Below are 20,462 nucleotides of genomic sequence, written 5' to 3'. Positions count from 1 at the left end.
TTCCATAATTAATATACAAACTGAAGAAATTAAAAGAATTTTACATGATCATTTTGTACAACTTTCCCTAGAAACTGGTAAGACAACCTAGTAGAAAAAGGGGGAAAGGATATGCATGAATGGTCAGCTTATAGAGGAGAATATGCATGGCATATAAATATTTAAAAAGAAGGGAGTCCTACTGGTGTAAGGGAAATATATCCTAAAACTAAAGTAAGACATAATTTTTCTCATATTAGATTGACAGAATTCTCAAAATTCCACATCCTGTCTTTGTTAGCAAGATTGTTGGGGGGAGCAAGCATTCTCGCACATCAGAACTTAAATTAGTATAGTCCCATTTAGAGTGAAGTGTTAATTTTGATGAATGTCTGTTGAAATTACAAATACATATAGTTTTTAACACAGCAGTTTATCTCTTGTACACATGTGAAATAATGATTCTTCAGAGGTACTCGTTGTGTTGTTTATATTTGTAAGGGTTAAGAGAAATCTTAAATTTCTATTAATAGGGGATTTGCTAAAAAAATGATGGTTTATTCATTAAATGGAATACCGTGCAGTTGTAAAACAAAACTGTTAAGTCTCAGTATATTGATATCACAACTAAATTGTTACATGATTAAAAACAAATAGTATAGATAAGTGTTTATTTGATTTAATTTTGTATAAAAAAGAGGATATAAGTATATAATAGTTCCTATATTACATTAAGAAAATCTAGTAGAATATGTAAGAAACAAGAAATTACAAACAGTGGCTCCTTATGGGGAATTGGTACATGTACATACATACATACATACATATATATATACACACATACATATGTATGTGTGTGTGTATGTGTATATATATACACACATGTATATATACACACATATATGTATATATATGTGTATGTGTGTATATATATGTGTATATATACACACATACATACATATATATGTGTGTGTATATATATATGTGTGTGTACATACATACATACATACATACATAAAATTCATTGTCAAGTTGTACTGCATTGGTTTGGATCCTGGCTTAGCCACACGTTTTTTTGAATGGTTTTGGAAATATCCTTGAGCCTCAGTTTTTATCCTACATGAGTAAAACTATACTCCTTTCTCACTGAGTTTTAAGGATAAATGATACGGTAGATTTAAAAGAGTTAATCACAGTACATTGCAATATGATGCTTTAAATATTTGGCAAAAAGGTAATAGGTGCAATTTAACCTGCAATTCTGGTAAAAACAGGTCATATCTTAAGTATAATAAGATATTTATCTTAAATATAAAATTTAAACATATAATACTAGTATCATTTAGATCAGTAGATAAGTATTTCTACTATATTATTACTATTCAATATTTGAAACAAATAAAACACATAATTATTAGGGAGGAGGAAATAATGTTTGTAAAGGCTTTGATTATATACCTCAAAACCTAAGAAAATCGTCTCTAAAACTGTTAAGAAATGAAATGTCACCCAAACTCAGTGTCTTATTTGTGTCTGGCAGTGAATCTGAATTGGGTCCATGAATGAAGCTAGACTGAAGTCTGGTGCATTGGTCCTTTGCAATGCCTAGTTTGTAATTTCTGTCAAGTGCCTGGGATATAGGTTGTGAGATAATCCATATAGTTTGTCAGCTGAAGTAGAGATAGGTTTGATATCCATCATTAAAATTGATAGGGGCGCCTGGGTGGCGCAGTCGGTTGAGCGTCCGACTTCAGCCAGGTCAGGATCTCACGGTCCGGGAGTTCGAGCCCCGCGTCAGGCTCTGGGCTGATGGCTCAGAGCCTGGAGCCTGTTTCCGATTCTGTGTCTCCCTCTCTCTCTGCCCCTCCCCCGTTCATGCTCTGTCTCTCTCTGTCCCAAAAAGAAATAAACGTTGAAAAAAAAAATTTTAAATTGAGAAGTCTGTTCCAAATAATATATACACAGCTACTCCTTCCTCCTGAAGATGGAACTCAAATAAATCCTCTCTACTTGAGTGTGAGATGGACTTGCTGGCTTTTTTCCAAAGGATAGTGAAACCTGGCAGTGATTTCCCCTATTGATTAAGGCTGACATCAGCAGTTCTGTATCATGTTGATATCATGTATTCCCTGATATGATGTAATGAGAAAGGCACTTCATCTCTGTGGTATTCTTCTAAAAGTAATAATAATAATCCCAGTGTAGTCCAGAGAAAGTATCATATATCCCCAAATTGAGTGATATTCTACAAAATACTTGACCAATACTCTGCAAAACTGTCAAAGGGCATGAGAAACAAGGAACAGGAAAACTGCTGCAGAGCAGAGGAATTTAAGGAGATATGATGACTAAATGAAAGGTGGTATTCTGGATTGGGTCCTGAACAGAAAAAGGACATTAGGGAAAACGGGTAAAATATTAATAAAAGTCTGTAGTTTAGTTAAAACGTTATACTTATGTTGATTTCTTAGTTTTGACATATGTATCATGATTAGATAAGATATTAACATATGGGGAAGTTGGGTAAATAATATATGGGTACTCTCTGTACTATCTTTTCAACATTTCTGTAAATCTTAAAAATTTTCAAAATAAAAAGCTATATAAAACTGAAAAACTTAACTTGGGTGTATGCTTCAGTAGAAAGCCAAACTGTTCTTTCATGGAAGTGGTCTGATTATAGTTATCCTCAGAACAGAATCTAACAAATCATTCAAATAGATGATCAAAATGCCTAAACGGCTGTACTGTAATACAACTATGATAATTGTAGCTTATAAAAATTTAAAAGCCTATGTTATTGAATGTTCATTGTGGAAATAAAAATTCTCAACCAAGTATATTTGTCTGATGTCTTAACTTCAAACCCTGTAATTTCTGGGTGAATTCTCCAAGTTAATCACACTAAATGAATCAGCTTGCTGTGTGTAGTGTTGACTACAGGCCTGAGAGTTATATACTGACAGTTGTTTTAACCTAATGGTTTCTTTTTCAACTAGTTGAAATTATCCAGTTTTTCTGGCAGAACCGATTGTCTGTTAACAAAAAGTAGTGATGTAGGTTCTGGGAGTATGAGAGGTGGAAAGAAGTTTCCTTCCCATATATTTTCAACATCTAACCTATTGGCTTTCTTCAGGCAAATGTTGGTTCCTATGTGTACCTGGGGTAGCAGCAGAGAAAACAAGACAACTGGTGAGGGGTTTTCTCTCCCATGGGAATGACAGGCAGCTGAAGAATTATGTTAGAAGCCTAAAGAAAAGACTAAAAAGCAGCAAATTTTGAGAGATCATTTTTCTGTCAAAGATCTGTGCCTCTTACTTTCTCTCCTTTGCACCCCCCTCCCTCCTGAGAGGTGTTAACATTGGCTTCTATGTAAGTGACCACCAGAAGGCCAAGAAGTATCTGAAATGATGGGTTGAATCTTCCCTGTCCTTGAATTTGTGGGAGTGCAGGAATATTGGAATGCCACAATGCTGGCTCCAGGACTTAACAACAAGCTAGGTTTTATACTACAGATCAGTTATCTTAGGCGGTCCTCTACCTTACAGCACCTGCAGGGATCCCATCATGTAAAACCCACAGCAGTGAGATCTGACCTCAACTATGTAAAAAAGAAAAATAGCAACTCATTAAAGGCTAGTAGCCAGAGACAGGAGATAAGAGAGAGTCATCAAACTATGTACTCAATGAAATAAAACTAGTGGAGGGGGCTATGGTGGAATCTTTGAATTTTATTTTTAAGAAGAGCATTTAAGATTCAAGTAGGGAACCAAAAATGATATTCTGCCTCGTTAGCTCATGACTTGTTTTCCAGTCCATCCAAATTAGTGGATTCCCACTAAATTAGTAAGTTCCCAAAGCATGGGTCCAAAAATAGAAAGAGAAAAGATAAAGAATATAGGAGACTAAACATGTGAATAAGAATTCTTATAGGAGAAAAATAGTGGGTAAAACGATACCCTGAAATACTTTGTACTACTAGAAACTTAGAAATTTTGAATAAAATACAACAGAAATCCTTTCAGATGTATAGCTGAGCACACAAAAGTAGTTAAATTCTCATATGCCAAAAATGAAAATCAAACATAATGGGAGAAATAATTCCTAAGAAACAAGGTAATATTAAAACAAACCATGAAGCTTTAAAAAAATCACAGTAACTTCTAGAAATTAAAAGGTAGTAATTAAAATTAGCTCCATGGACATGTTAAACAGATGAGATAAAACTTAAGAAAGAATTGGTGAGCTGAAAGATAGCAATGAAGAAATTACCCAGAATGTAGCATCAAGAGACAAAGATGACAAATAAGAAAGGAGGTTAAGGGATGGAAAAAGAATGAAAGTTTTCATAGAATAAAATACCCAGGAATGAATTTAACCAAGGATATAAAAGATCTACAAACAAAACTAAACCTAAACTAAACTAAAAGTAAAACTAAAACTGAAAACTAAAAATATGCTTGATTAGCATATTCATTATTCTCAAACACACACAAAAATATAAAACTTGTCAGTGGAAGTCATAAAGTTGTCCAAAATGGAAATAAATTGTCATAAAGATGACTTGTCACCCACAATTCAATTAAGAAATCACTGATAAAAATCAAACTAATACAATGGAAATGTACATATTGTAAATAACTCATAACAAGAAATTACTGTACACATTATAAAGTGTTTAGAATCAAAACTGAGAATTTTGTGTATTTACACTTCTGAGAGTTGGCCTAAGTAGTATTGGAGGCAACTGATAGTCATAAATATTTATATGAAAAAAAGAAAGGTGATGGGGCACCTGGGTGGCTCAGTCGGTTGAGCGTCCGACTTCGGCTCAGGTCATGATCTCGCGTCTTGTGAGTTTGAGCCCCACGTCAGGCTTTGTGCTGACAGCTCGGAGCCTGGAGCCTGCTTTGGATTCTGTGTCCCTCTCTAGCTCTGCCCCTCCCTCGCTCATGCTCTGTCTGTCTCTCTCTCAAGGATAAATAAAACATTTTTTAAAAATTAAAAATAAAGTGTTTTGCCTTTCCCCCCCCTAGGTTTTTAATTTTATGCTGAATGTAAGGATAGTTTAACATCAGAATATCCTTTAATATAATCTCCTTATTAACACATTGAAGAATAGCTATGTAATTACGCAAATGGATACAAACAATTTTGGTAAAATTCAGTATCCATTCATCATCAAAATTCCTAGGAAAGCAGGAATAGAAAATGATTTCTTTAACCTGATAAGGCCTGTTTACTTGAAAGTAACCATCGTCCTGTTTAGTAGTAAAATATTAGAAGCATTCCCCTTCAATAGCTACAAGTTAATGTAAACCTGTTTTCACCAGCCCTATTCAAGATCATATTAAACAGTATACTGACATTCATAGAACAGTCAGCAAATTGTTTTAAGTGTAGAATATATAATGGGCTAGGCTATAAAACATAAAACAAGTTTCAGTAAATTTAAAAGAATTGAGATCAAACAACATGTTTTCTTTGACCACAACAAAATTAAGTAAGAAATCAACAGCAGAAAGAGCTTTGGTAAATTGCTTGATAGTAAGAACCCCTAGGTCAAAGAAATCTCACAGCAAAATAGAAAATAGTTTGATTTGTATAAATCCACAACATACAACATATAACCAGAGCATATAACAACTAACTGAATTCTCATGCATTGCTGATGGGAATGTAAAATGCTCTAGCCATGTTCCAGAAGAGTTTTCTAATTTCTTAAAAAATGTAACAACTTACCACATACCCTGGCATTTCCATGCTTGCGTACCTACTCGGGAGAAATGACGGCATATGTCCACAACTGGACTTGTGCATAGATGTTCTTAATACCATTATCCAGAACAGTTCAAAACTGGAAATAATCCAAAATTGCATTAATTAGTGAATGGATAAACAAAGTATCATATGTCCATACAATGGAATACCAATGCACAATTAAAAGGAAACAAACTACTGATGCACACTATGACATTAATGAGTCCTAAAAATCATTATGCTAAATGGAAGAGGCCTGATGGAGAAGAGCACGTTTTCATTCATATGAAATCTCCAGAATGCAGTTAGTGATTATTATATTGGGCTAGTGATGGGAGTGGGGATTGACTACAAGGCACAAGAGAATTTTTTGGGGTGATGAAAATGTTGGAACTGGAAATTGATGATAATTGCGTGACTCTATAAGGTTTTCAAATAATTACTAAATTATATACTTACATGAATTTTGTGTTCATGTTGGTGAGAGAAGCTGCTGGTAAAATGCGTTTACACTTTGATGGTACAAGTTACACTTTGATGGTACAAAGTACCACTTTGATGGTAAATTGCAGAGAGTCTCATAAAATTAAATATAAAAGCTTTTAACACCCATCATTTCAGTTACAAGAATTTATTCTAAGTAAATAGTCATGGATATATGCCCAAAGATTTACCTAAAAGGGAAAAGTTTTGTTCGTGGTAGAAAAAAAATTGGAAATAGCATCAATGTCAACAGTCATCAATGGATGTAATGTGCTGCATACTTATTATATTTAATGACCGAAAATTCAAGACAGGATAACAGGAAAAAAAGTATAAATTACCTTATACAGAATTAGTTTCATTATATTGATATCATCTATACTTATTTATCACCATATTTATATGCATAGTCATTAATCTAGAAGAACATAAACTGACACTTTATAATGATTTTCTCTGAGTTATGGAAAGTATGGGTTTCTTTTACCTTTGTCTTGTTTCAACATACTGTCTGAGTTTGTTACAAGAAGTATTCTTTGACTATCCAAAAAAAAAAAAAGGCTTGTTTATTTTGTGAAGAAGAAAATTGGATTTTATTTTCATTGGGATGTTAGTAAGCTAATAAATGTATAATTTGTATGACATTAAAAGGTTACTCTTTTTTTTTTTTTTAAAAAAAGATTACATTCTTAATCCAAATGGACAGAAATCCTATAAAATTCAAAGGGTAAAGCAAATAGGCACTAAAGCCTGAAGTCTGTTTAGGTCTTAAGGTTCAAAATTTTACTTTCTCTAGTCTATGCCCTATTGAAGTCTTTTTGAGCAGAATGCATTGAGTTGGGTCTTTCATTAGGGATTCTGTGGGAAACAAAGTCACGTGGGGATCATGGGGAGTATAGCTCACCCACACTCTGCCTGAGATAATGGATGGCATTTTTGGCTGTCTCTTCAGTGCTGTGCAGCAAAAATTACTGATAAACATTGTTTTAAAGCAACCTGCAGGAGGAAGCTGACCCATCTCTTCTCTGGTATATACGGAGGATTCTTCAATTCCCCCACAAAAGGCTAGAATATAGCTGCTCTATAGAAATTTACATTATAGAAGATAATCAGAAGGGCATGAATTTCTTTAGTAGCTGAAATTATACTGGTGCAGGTAAGAGATTATTGTAAATTCCTAATTAGGCTATTCCAGGTAGCCTAATTTGGATAACTTTTACCAGCTTCATGTATCAGAGAGATATATAAAGGAAAACACTTTGGCATTTGTTCTTTCTTGATTAGGGAGCAAAAAAGTTTAAGTCATCCTTGCCTTGGGTGTCGCCTGAATTGGAAAATACTTAAAGCCTTCCCCTCTATAATCCCATAATATCCATTAGTCCTGATTTTTAAAAAATTTTTAATGACCAGTTGACCTTTTTTCAGTCGTGTTTAAGTGTTTCGCAAACACAGCCACAAGACAAACATGTGCCTAAGCTCTTGGGTTTCAGTTATTTTGCTGTTTCCCTCCCTGGACTGAGGAGAATTAGGTGGGGGGAAACAGCTGCCCTGTGTCTTTTGTTGTACAGTGTGGAGCTTGGAGGCTGATGTTAGAAGAGAGGATTTCCAGGTGAGTGGTACCCAGATAAATGGTTCATTATTTGATTTCTGTATTAATTAAAGTAACAATGGCTGCTGCAGCAGACAGACACAATTTTAGCTGCTTATCAAACTAGTAGTTTCTTATTCATTGAAAATCCAAATGGGTGTTCCACAGTAGGTGGCTTTCTTGCAAGCTGTGATTTAGAGACCTGGGCTGCTGCTTCCATCTTGTCCTCCCTGTCTTCGTCATGTGGCTCCTGTGTTTCTGCCTTGGAGACAGAGCATGGAAGACGTGCATGAGTGCTTTTCTGTGGGCCAGGCCTGAAAATGGTTCATGACTTTCCTGCTCACATTCCACTGGCTAAAACTCAGTTAAATGGTCACACCTGAGTGTAAAAGAGGCTGGAATTGATAGTATACCTGTGCTCTCAGGAAGAAAGGAATAAGAATTGGTGAATACCCAATTTATATCAGTGTTGCCAGATCTGAATAGGGAACAATAGCAAATCAAGGTAAGAAATGAAATGCCTTGGGTTGAGAGCCAAGAGGATCCAGATCTTGAATTCGAAGGCAGTGACACAAGTGAGAGGCTCATAGCAATTCCCTGAGATAGAACTAAATGTTGTAGGAAACCCTGAGTACAGCCTTCTATTCTATTTATGGATTTGGTGTGGGGAGGACAGTTAACTGAGCCAATAGTAAGAAATTAAGAAAGTTTTTTTGTGTGTGTTTCTCTCTCTCTCTCTCTCTCTGTTTTAAATCCAATGGCAGACCACAAATACAAGCAATAATGAGCTAAGCATCCGGCTCTTGATTTCTACTCAGGTCTGCTCATGGTTCATGAGTTTGAGCCCTGCATCGAGCTCTGTGCTAACAGTGAAGAGCCTGCTCTGGATTCTCTTTCTCTCTGTCTCTGTCCCTCCCTCTCTCTCTCTCTCAAAATAAATAAATAAATAAACAAACATGTATAGACTTTAAATTTAGACAGAAAGGATTTAAAAATTTTGTGGTCTCTGTATTAGTGGAAACTAATAGTTTTAAACTTAATAAAAATAACTCCTAAATAGTTCATTAAAAATTTGAAAATAATAACTGTCAACATTTATATAATATTTATAATTTGTATATTTCACATTTTATATGAGGAGTGTTTAAATAGTGTTTTTGGAACTTTAGAAGATAGCTGTGTTATGAATGTTATTTTACTGCAGATGGAAGTTAGTAAAAGTAATTACTTGTATGATTTTGTATCTGTTTAATAGATTGTACTTTCTAAACCCAAAGTCATGTGATTAGGTAATCAAATGTATTTCATAGTGTTTTGTTTTCTTTCCCCCTTTTTCTCCAGGAGAAAAGTGGAAATTATGCATACTCATAGTCTTTTCACTCTTCTTGGAGAAAGACTGATGTTGCATACAAACACTGTGACTGTCACCACATACAACACACTTTATGAGGTAAAAAAAAAAAATGTGATGACGATTTAAAATGTATTTAGTGGAAACCTTCTATGTAATTGGGATCAGTAGTTGGTCAGTTAATCAGAAAGCCAGAAATCATTATTTTCAAAAATGAACACATACTTACATTTTAAAATTTTATTTTAAAACATACCCATGTACATTTATTTGCCCATCTTTTTATGTCAGTCCAAGGTGTTTTCTTTTAGTATGGGTTGGCTGATTGACTTTGTGCAGCGTTTCTCATACAAACCACACCTATTATGTATTATATATTAGATCTTTCCCTCCCTCCGCCTCTGCTAATTCTTTCTATCTCTGTCTCCTTTGAAACTACCAACATTAACCTAGAGTTGATAGTGAGGTAAATTATAGGTAAAAATTATTTGTGAAAGCAGTATCTGGAAGGAGCAGATTTTATCATCTCAATTCACAAATGCTTTTTTCATCATTTCTACCATGTAGCCATATAGCTTGAGCTCCGTATTTTCTATGAAATGCACACACTACCTCCCAAAGTAGCTGTTTTTATTTTTAAGGACCAGTAAAATATGAGTAATAATCCCCGTGTTAACCTTAAAACCTTAATTCTACTCTCCTACACCTGGTCTTTGGTGGCCCTAGTTCTTTTCTCTAGTACAAGGATTAGCAAACTTACTAATACCTGTCTGTGTGGCTAGGCGCCAAGGCCAGTTTTTCTGTCTTTAAATGGTTGAAAGTAAGCAAAAGAAAAATAAAATATGACATATAAAAATGATATGAAATTAAATGTCAGTGTCCATAAATACTTTTGTTGGAACAACACCTGTGCTCATTCCTGTACATACTACTGGTGGTTGCTTTTGCGTCACAGCAGCAGAGTTGAGTAGGTGCAACAGAGAATGTTTGTCATGTTCTCATCACACTTTGCATGCTGCTCTGTTGCACTACAGATCACGGCCTGTGGTGACTTGATAGTGTTTTACGTATCACAGGTATTTTAAGTCTAGCTTTTTGTTTAATATCAGTGCATAACCGTCATGTCAGAATAAGAAAAGTGGACTTCAGGTCTCACACGTCTAAAATACAGTGGAGTGTGAATTATTTTGTTACAGATTTAGGTGGCAAAGCATTTTATCTGTTACACAAGGACACTGTTATACATTGATGCTAATAGATTAAACACTTGTAATAACATCCTTCACTCAGAAAAATAGTAGGCAGAAAATAAAAAATATCATCATTGCAGATTTCTCCACAAGAGTAAAAAAATGAAGTGAGAGACATTGAGGGCAAATGCTAAAATTCTTAATGGAATTGTACTACAATTTTAAATTCATATGGAACAAATTTAGACTCCTCTAATAACTACATTTGTTTCATCTAAGCCACAGTATATCTCAATTCTAGTTTTGGGTGGCCCACAAGTAGAGGATAGTTTTTACATTTTTAAATGACCAGAATAAAAGAAGAATATTTTGTGATGTATAATTTTATGAAATTCAAATTTCATGTTTGTAAATAAAGTTTTATTGGAAGGTAGTCACGTTGATTCACTTAGTCTATGAGTGATTTCAAACCATAATGACAAGGTTGAGTTGTGACAGACCATATGACCCACAAATCCTAAAATAGTTTTCTATCTACCTTTCTGTAAAAATTTTGCTACAAAGATAAAATTCTCTCTCTGCTGTAACAGAGAAATATCTCTCCACTCTTTTGTCATTTTTATTAAAAAGTACATTTTAATCTGATATCAGAATTAATATGCATTCATTATAGAATTTTGGAAAATACAGAAAAACACCAAAAAAATTTACTTCTGGTGTCTCCATCAGTACTGAATTATATATATAAAGTTTTTTGTCAGCTCACATACACATACAGACACACATACAAAAAACTCGTGAGATATCATCCTTCCCATAGCTTTGGGTTCTCCTTTTTGCACTTAACAACATACTGCAAATATTTTTATTCTAAAATGTTCATCATAGTTGGGAGGGCAAAGTTTTCTGGTAAAAGGCCAGATGCTAGATATTTATAGGCTTTGTGGTAGTCTTAGTTTGTCTAGACTGCTGTAACAGAATACCACAGACCAGGTGGCTTATAAACAATGGAAATTTGTATCTCACGGTTTGGGAGGCTGGCAAGTCCAATATCCAGGCACTGGCGGATTTGCTGTTTGGTGAGGACTCGCTTCATGGTTTATAAACCATCTTTTCACTGTGTCCTCCCATGGCAGTAGTGTCAAGGGAGTTCTTAGATTTCTTTTATAAAGGGTCATAGTCTGACCTTCATGAGGGTTCCCAAGCCCTAAACACCCTCTAAAAGGCTCCACACCTCTTAATACCATGACACCGGGGATTGGTTTGCAAGATGAGAATTAGTGGGGACACAAACATTCAGTCTCTAGCAGCAGGCCTTATGGTGTCTGTGGGACTACTCAGCTCTGCAGTTGTGGCTCAGAAGCAGTTGTAGACACTGTGAGACAAATGGGTGCGCTGGCCAATGAAACTGTATTGTATCTGTTTTATTTTATATCTGTTTACAAAAGCAGATGGTATCCTGGATAGTATTTTGGCCTCAGGTCTGTAACATTACTTTCAGCTGTTTTATTTCATCTTTTTTTTCCGTTTTATCTTATCATCATTAAATTTAAGAGTAAATTAAAAAACTCCTTTGACTGCTCTGTTTCTTTCATTTTTAAGCCTAATATTACAACTTTGTGTTATTCATTCATCTAATTACATGATTTGTAAATGCTTATCATCCAGAACACTGGGTATTACCGTAGTGTTTTTTTTTTTAGTATTGCTCCAATATTTGACCTACAAAACTGAATAAGCATTAATAATAGAAAAGCCTACCATATACAAATCATCTTGATTCTGATATTATATTTCCCTAATAATAGTAACTGTTTTGGAGGGTGTATTTCCTGTGACAGTCACTTTGGTGTAAGTACTTTTCGTACATTATCTCAGAGTCTTACAACAACCCTATGAAACTAGATTTTTTTGTTGTTGTTGCCTTTTTAAACAAACAGAATCACAAGTTAAACAATTTTTTTTCTGTGTCTCACCATTAATAATAAATGGTCATAAGATAGGCAGATTCCATAATGTATGTGCATAAGGTAAAAAATGTCAGAATCTACCTTTGGTGGACAACATGAAAGTCCTCTGAATCAAAACTGTGCTACAATATCATATTAGAGCTCTTTCTATTTGTGTTTCTATCTTGGTTTTTTTAGACTAATCCTTCTCTGGCTGATGATGTCTATACATGTTTTTTAAATCATTTTTTGCCTACATGAATTTCTAACCCTCTGCTTGTTTTAACCAATTAGTGTCAAGAGTAGAGTGTCTTTGTAGTTAGTGAAACCTTATATTAAAATAAGAATGTAGCATAATAATATATTATGTTGAATTTGAAAAATAATTAGGTACTTAACCTTAAAGTAAGAACATATGTATTTCTATTAGTTTTCTTGAAAAGTGGCTCAATAGCAAATGCAGCAGTATTTTTACCTACCATCTATACTCATATGCACTCTCTTAGTATCCAGATTTTAGTCTCTAATGATATTCTACAGTAAAAAAGCCAAGTTGTTGCTGATTCCGTGTCTTAGGTGGAGAAAGTATGGATAAGTTTAGATCTTCTGATATTGGATATTGGATGTTGCAGATAAAGGAACTAACTTACAAGGTCTCTGACCAATTTGGCTGTAATATATGCTTTTAAAGTAGAATAATAATCATGGTTAATTGGAAAGATGGACTAAGTTAATTATACTCTAAAAAAGGAAAACTTAAGTATACAAAAAGTCAAAAAAGAAAGATGGTTATGATATGATTGGGTTGCACTGTTGATCCCATGAAAAAGTAGAAGGGGTCTTAGCATAAGCTTTAGTACCACTAACAAGCCATATTATGTTATTAGACTGCAGGATGGTCGAGGACTAATTCTAGATTACCAAAGTTAAAAGATTGCACTATTTTGGAAGGTAGCATCAGGTCACAGAAAATTAAAACTCATGTGATAGGTTTGAACTTAATTCTCATTAACACAGAAAGGAAATTTAACTGTAACTGGAAAACTCAGCCTCAAAACCTGAAGCTTGAGTTCGATTATCCTTGTGAGTAAGCATCGAACAGGGCCTACATCCCTGGCAAGAATGATTTGGTTGATAATCTTCAGTTTGAAAGCTCTTTTACCTTCATTTCCATTTTGGTTTGGGGAAATTAGCTTAACCCCAAACAATGTATCAAAATCAATATCACTACAACTGTAGGAAAGTATAAAATGAAGCACAGAAATAATCAAGAACTATGTGAAGCCTATGATCTTGGTAATGATATTTTAGCTTATGAGGCTTTTTTAAAGTTTTTGGAAGGCCAGTTAAGATAAGGACTATGTCACTGTCATCTTTAAAATTCTAAATCTGGGGCACCTGGGTGGCTCAGTTGGTTAACTGTCAGACTTTGGCTCAGGTCATGATACAGTTCACGAGTTCGAGCCTCACTCACATCGGGCTCTCTGCTGTCAGCACAGAGCCCACTTCAAATCCTCTGTCCCCCTCTCTCTCTGCTCCCCCCCTGCTTGTGCTCACTTTCTCTCTCTCTCAAAAAATAAATAAATAAACTTAAAAAAACAAAGAAATCTCTCTTTTAAAAAAATTCTAAGTCTGGTAATGCCTATAATAGAATAAATAACAAATATTAAAGGACAAAGTAACTAAGACCTTTTGGCAGGATATAGCAGATACCATTGTATAAAAGATGTAAAGATCTATCTCAGTTATTCTGAAAATTTTTAAAAATTATTAAGGAAATATCCCTGTCTCTTAGTTTTCTGAGGTGAATTTATTTTTATAGGTCCTATGCTAAGAAGTAGGCTTTAGTGAACTCCTCTTTGAAATAACTCAAAATTATTTTTATATGAATACTTTCTGAGAATTACATTATTTGCAAAATTTGTATCTTAAGTTGATTTGCTTTATTTTTGCTTTTTTATTCCATCTCTAAATTATGGATAATTATATTTTCTTAATACTTGTTAGGACTCTCAAACATACTTAAAAATATAATTTGTTAGATTTTAAAGTATGTCTTGTAAGCACAAAACTAGATTGTTCTGTTTGATATAGATCTTAACAACACTATCTGATTATTTACTGTATTAAGTATTGGGATATTAATTTTACCTCATAGGTTTGGGTTTACTATTTCTCTTTAAATATTGTTCCTATAATTCAGTTAAATATTAATGTAGACAGAGGCAGCCAAGTGTGGGAACTTCTCATCTGAAGAGCTCAATGTCTTACAGAAATAATGAACTGATTTTTTTTTTTTTAGTTTCAAGTTTTTATTTAAATTCCATTTAATTAACATACAGTGTAATACTAGTTTCAAGAGTAGAATTTAGTGATTCATGCACCCAGTGCTCATCACAAGTTTTGTTTTGTTTTGTTTAAAAAAATTTTTTTTTCAACGTTTATTTATTTTTGGGACAGAGAGAGATAGAGCATGAACGGGGGAGGGGCAGAGAGAGAGGGAGACACAGAATTGGAAACAGGCTCCAGGCTTTGAGCCATCAGCCCAGAGCCTGACGCGGGGCTCGAACTCACGGACCGCGAGATCGTGACCTGGCTGAAGTCGGACGCTCAACCGACTGCGCCACCCAGGCGCCCCTGTTTTGTTTTGTTTAAATAAAAATGTGTATATATGTATTTTGGTTACTTTATCTTTTTCTGTTAGGGTATAACAGTTTCTGAACACAAAATTTTTACAAGGTGGTAGCATGCTTAAAACTTATAAAAATGAAACCCTTTTCTCAAAATTATAGACTCTCATAGGTGGACAGTATGTTAAATATCTTGTTCAAATATTCTTTTCACAGATAAAGAAACTAAGTGAAAAAAGTAATACAGCTTGTTCAAATTATAAAGATATGAAGATTCTCTGACCCCAGATACTTACAGTGGCAATTGGGTGTAACGGTGGGGTCAATAGTTTGCCATTTTAAGAAATAGCCTAGTACTACTTTTGTCTTAGAAATTGAGCCTACTATCTAAAATGATTTATACATGATGAAGCTGGGGAGTGAGTAGGTCAGAGAGGAAGCTCTAACAGCTCCTGCTTAAGCCTAAACTCTTTCTGTGGCCCATGAGTTGTGAGATAATTCCATTTATAAAATAGAATTTAAATGTATAATGCTAGGCTCAGATCTGTGTATCTAAATACATATTTATCAAGTTACTTCCATGCTTATAATTCATTATTGTTCCTCAGCCCTGTCCAAAGTGATTAGCCACTAGTCACAGGTGGCTATGGAATTCTTAAAATGTGGCTCTGAATTGAGATGTGCTCTAAGGCCTAATACATATTGGATTTCATGTCCGTATCTGGCTCTGAACCCTTCCTACAATTTTGGTTTTGTAGGGGCTGGGGTTAGCTTCCTATGCGTATCTGTAATCAATACAAGTCAAACTCTCATGGCCCATCTTGAGTCAAGTCCTTTCATTACAATGTTTATATCTATATTCATCTCTCCTTATTTATATCTCATTATTTCCCTCCCTCTTTTAAAAACTCATGTAGGTTCTTGGGGTGCCTGGGTGGCTCAGTTGGTTAAGCTTCTGACTTCAACTCAGGTCATATCGCATGGTTCGTGGGTTCGAGCTCTGCGTTGGGCTCTGTGCTGACAGCTCAGAGCCTGGAGTCTGCTTCAGATTTTTGTGTTTCCCACTCTTTCTTCTCCCCCACCCCCTGCCCCTTGTGTTCTGTCTATCAAAAATAAATAAACATTAAAAAAAAGGAACATGTATTTATGCCTGTCTCGACAATTAATTGATTCTTGAAATAATAGTTCCACCTAGCATCTATGTTTCTCATTCTAACTATGTAGCAGAGTGTGGGCACATAAATGGTTCTTAATAAGTACATGCTGGGTTGAGTTTCTAAATATGTTTTTGTAATTAAACTCATACTTGAATATGTTATAGTTTTCAAAACACTTTCACATATAGAGCCTTCTTTGATCTTCCTAGCAAGTTTATTAGGTAGGCAAGACCATTATTATCCTCCTCGTTAGAAGATTAAATACAGACTTAAAAAGGACAATATAAAATTGTAGATTTTTTGGGATAAATATTATTTTCTTTGCAATGAGGTTTCTTATTTTTGGGGTGAGACGGTTTTAACTAATCTTCATCATGGAAGAGTGTGGCCTGATCTTTCCCAAGCTTGTCTACAGTTATTTTTAATCTGTTTGTAACCAGAATTTTAGGGATGTGGTCCACTGGGCTGTAGGGCCACACCAGGGCTTTTTTGGGCAGACTGGTGTGAAAACTTCTTGTATGCATACAAAACCACTGAATGTTCTTTGGTATTTTCAAATTCCTAGGATTTGCAAAGAAATTTTTGTCCCATGTGTCTGCTCCATCTGATTAGTAGTGCATGTCTGTAGTGCAGTGTTCAGAAAATCCTGAGGCACTGTTCAGTTTCAACAACAAAGTGTTTGGTTTAAACACAATTATAGGCGTGAAGGAGAGAGGTTCTTAAACCCTGTATTTATCATTTTAGTAACGGTAGGTTAGTTTTAATTTCAAGGCAATACCTTTTTGATAAACATTCCTAATATACATAAGTCAGTTTTCTATCTTTATCTCCTTTTTCTTCTTCTTTCTCATTTCTGAGCAGAAGGTCAGAAAAGTGCCTATACTGGATATCATGGTCTTTTTCTAATCAGAAGGGATCATTTCTGGGTCGTAATTAATTCCCTTTCCCCATCCTCAACTTTCATAATAATGGCTAAGTACAACTAGGCTCTCAACTAACTTTCATGGTTCCTCCATAGATATTGTACCTTACTGTAGGCTGAACTGAACGTTTCATTCAGAACTTAGCATATTAATTTAAACAGGAAATTCAATCAGTAATATAAAATTATATTCTTATTAAGTATAGTCTCATTGGACTATACTCATGCAAGAATAGGTATACACAGGCTAAAGCCTAAAATACAGTGAACAGCCGTATGTCCATTATTTATATATAATTCAGTTATCCATTCTTAAATTTAACAAATGTTTGAATATTGGCAGTGTGTCAGGCATTGTGCTGATTGCTAGGAATATAACAGTGAAAAAGATGTGTAAGAATCCAACACTCATAGAGACTGCTAAATTTTAGTGGAAAAATTAGAAAATGTTTTAGAATTCTGTTTTTTTCTTTATTTGGTTAATTTCTTGTCATTTTTTTGTTATTTGAAAAAATAAGTTTAAAGAAAAATTCATTAGTAAATGACAAAGAGCACATTTCTAATGAAGACTTTTCCTTTATCACACTTCATTTTGAAGGTGAGACCCAGGCTCAGACATTATTTTTTTTATTGCCTTACTTTCTAAGTTTTTTAAAATTGATGACATAAGAGTCAAATGTTTATACACCATAAGTTTGCTAAGGATGTACAGTGTAAGGGTATTTCAAACAGAGTAATTCTTGGATTTCCTAATTAATCTTTCCTTCTGTCAATACTGGTTTGTTTTTGTCTTTATCCATAATAAACAAAATTTGAAAACTGAAGAATTAAAGAGTTTAGAAGTTTCAGAATGACTAGAGGACCCTTAGAAGAGAGTTTCATTTGATTTTGACAGAATTGACATTTTTTTCATTCTTTGTATATCTATATTTTTAAATTATGATTTAAATTATTTATTAAATGAAATTCAAATTCTTCATCTTTCAGATCTTGACAGAGCAAGTATGTACTCAAGTTGTACACAAACCACATCCAGAGCCAGATTCTACAGTGAAAATTCAGAATCCAAGTGAGCAAATAGCAATTAAAAAAAAAAAAAAAAAAAAATATATATATATATATATATATATATATACATGCTATACCTACAGCATAGGATATGTATATATATATATATATATCCCTGTGACTTATCTACTGTGTAACTGGAAGTATGTAATTCTTAATTCCTTTCACCTATTTTGTTTGCCCATCTCCCTGCCTCCCTCTCATTTGACAACCAGCAGTTCTCTAGTTCTGAGTATATTTGTGGGGTTTTTTGGTTGGTTTGTTTGTTTAGATTCCACATGTAAGTCAAATCATATGGTATTTGGCTTTCTCCCTCTAACTTATTTCTCTTAGCATAGTACTCTCTAGGTCCATGCATATTGTTGCAAAAGGCAAGATCTCATTTTACAACTATACCCTAGTGTGTGTAAATACCACATCTTCTTTAGCTGTTTACCTGCCGATGGACACTTAGGTTGCGTCCATATCTTGGCTATTATAAATTATGTTGCACTGAACATAGAGGTGCATATATCTTTTAGATTTAGTTTTTTGTTTGCTTTGGGTCAATACCCAGTAGTGGAATTACTGACTCATAATGGTAATTCTATTTTTAATTGTTGAAGACCCTTCATACTGTTTTTCACAGTGGCTGCACCAAATTACATTCTTACCAACAGTGCAGGAGAGTTCCCTTTTCTCCACATCCTCACCAACACTTGTTATTTCTTCTGTTTATTTATTTTCTTTAGCTATCCAAATGGCAATTCTTTATGTTAATGCAGTAATGACATGATAACATGTGAAACTAAATCAAAACTTTTCCTAACCACCTTAATCATTATGGTGTTTACCATAGTTCATAATACTTCTAACTCACCTACCATAGGGCTAAGCTGAAAATGAGGAAAGGTTTTTGAGTGGAAGATATGCAGTTGTAACTCTTGACTTTTTTGTGTGCGTATTCACAGTGATTCTTAAGGTGGTGGCAACTTTGTTAAAAAACTCTACACCAAGTGCCGAACTGATGGAAGTTCGTCGTTTATTTTTATCTGACATGATAAAACTTTTCAGTAACAGTCGTGAAAATAGAAGGTAAGCAATTTCAATACTATAACAAAGCTTTATTCCGTATTTTCTCTCTTTTATTTTTAGTCTCTTTCAAAAAGTTTTTCAAAACTTTCCCATATTGCTAAATACTTGTAATTCTCCGAAAAGGCATTTTATGTTTCTTTGATCTAATGTACGTTCATTATACTTACTTTTATATTTTTATTTGATCATGTGGATATTATATTTTAATTGTGGATATGAGTACACGTATTTAAGATGCACCATTCCTTCTGGTGATACCTGTGTGTTGTAATTGTGTTGGAGTTGCTCATATTCATCTCTGCTTTTCTCAGTTTCTGTCCGATAACTGATTATTGTGGTGCATTTTTAAGTTAGTTAAGACATGGGGTACAGTCTAAGGCTGTGGGTGCTTCCTGAGTCTTCAACAAATATGTATTGAATGTCTGGTATGTATCAAGCACTGTGCTGCACACAGATTGTCTCCGTGTTCAGTCTTGGCACAATTTAATGGGGAAGATAACAAGAAAAGAGTGATTAATATGTAATGTATTAAGTGCGTTGTGAGTGCTACAGGTGATGAGGAAGTAGAGAAACGATAACTAAATCTGACTGGGAGAGTTAGGAAACCAATTTGAAATGATAATTTGGATTTTTCCAGGTAGAAAAATGGGAGAAAATCATTCCAGGTATAGAATATAGAATGTGCAGAATGACTGTGCATCTTGCTTTACCTAGGTCAGATCATATTTTCACTCTTTATCTAAATTTAAAAATAGTAAATTCTAATATAATTCAGGTATTTTTAATGAGGTGGGATTTTTTTTTGTTTGTTTGTTTTTTTAACCCACTAGATGCTTATTGCAGTGTTCAGTGTGGCAGGATTGGATGTTTTCTCTTGGCTATATCAATCCTAAAAATTCTGAGGAACAGAAGATTACCGAGATGGTCTACAATATCTTCCGGATTCTGTTGTATCATGCAATAAAATATGAATGGGGAGGATGGAGAGTCTGGGTTGATACACTCTCAATAGCTCATTCCAAGGTAAGGAGATGTAGCACTTTAGATCATCAGGGTTTCAGCTGTGGATTCAATGGCTATAAACACGCATCTGGTGCCATCTTGTGGGCATTTTACATTATGGCCGATTCCTTTATCTCCACTTTCTTTACTGGTTTTGGTTTTATTTTCTCTCTATTCTGTAACACTGTTAGAGCTTGAAATATTTTATAGATCATTTCATTGAAACCCCATGTTTATGAACCAGGGATTTTAGACCCCAGACGTAACCCCACATACGTTTTATAGCTGGAGTCTGAGCCAATAGTTCTT

At 34.3% G+C, this 20,462-nt stretch overlaps 1 protein-coding gene across 12 annotated transcripts in view; it reads left to right on the top strand.

Annotated features, from left to right (window-relative positions):
- Positions 1 to 20,462, top strand: part of NBEA (neurobeachin) — a 697,478-nt gene that overhangs the window by 187,138 nt on the left and 489,878 nt on the right. For all 12 annotated transcript variants that reach the window (XM_086713686.1, XM_086713662.1, XM_086713695.1 and 9 more), the window contains 4 exons: positions 9,152 to 9,260; positions 17,997 to 18,078; positions 19,028 to 19,151; positions 19,982 to 20,174. In XM_086713686.1, the coding sequence (XP_086569812.1) occupies positions 9,152 to 9,260; positions 17,997 to 18,078; positions 19,028 to 19,151; positions 19,982 to 20,174 (508 nt within the window). The remainder of the gene's footprint in view (positions 1 to 9,151; positions 9,261 to 17,996; positions 18,079 to 19,027; positions 19,152 to 19,981; positions 20,175 to 20,462) is intronic.

The sequence above is a fragment of the Puma concolor genome, chromosome A1 (genome assembly GCF_028749965.1).
Source record: "Puma concolor isolate L17-30 chromosome A1, mPumCon1.1.hap2, whole genome shotgun sequence".
NCBI lineage: Eukaryota > Metazoa > Chordata > Mammalia > Carnivora > Felidae > Puma > Puma concolor.
This window is presented reverse-complemented; position numbering and strand designations above follow the sequence as displayed.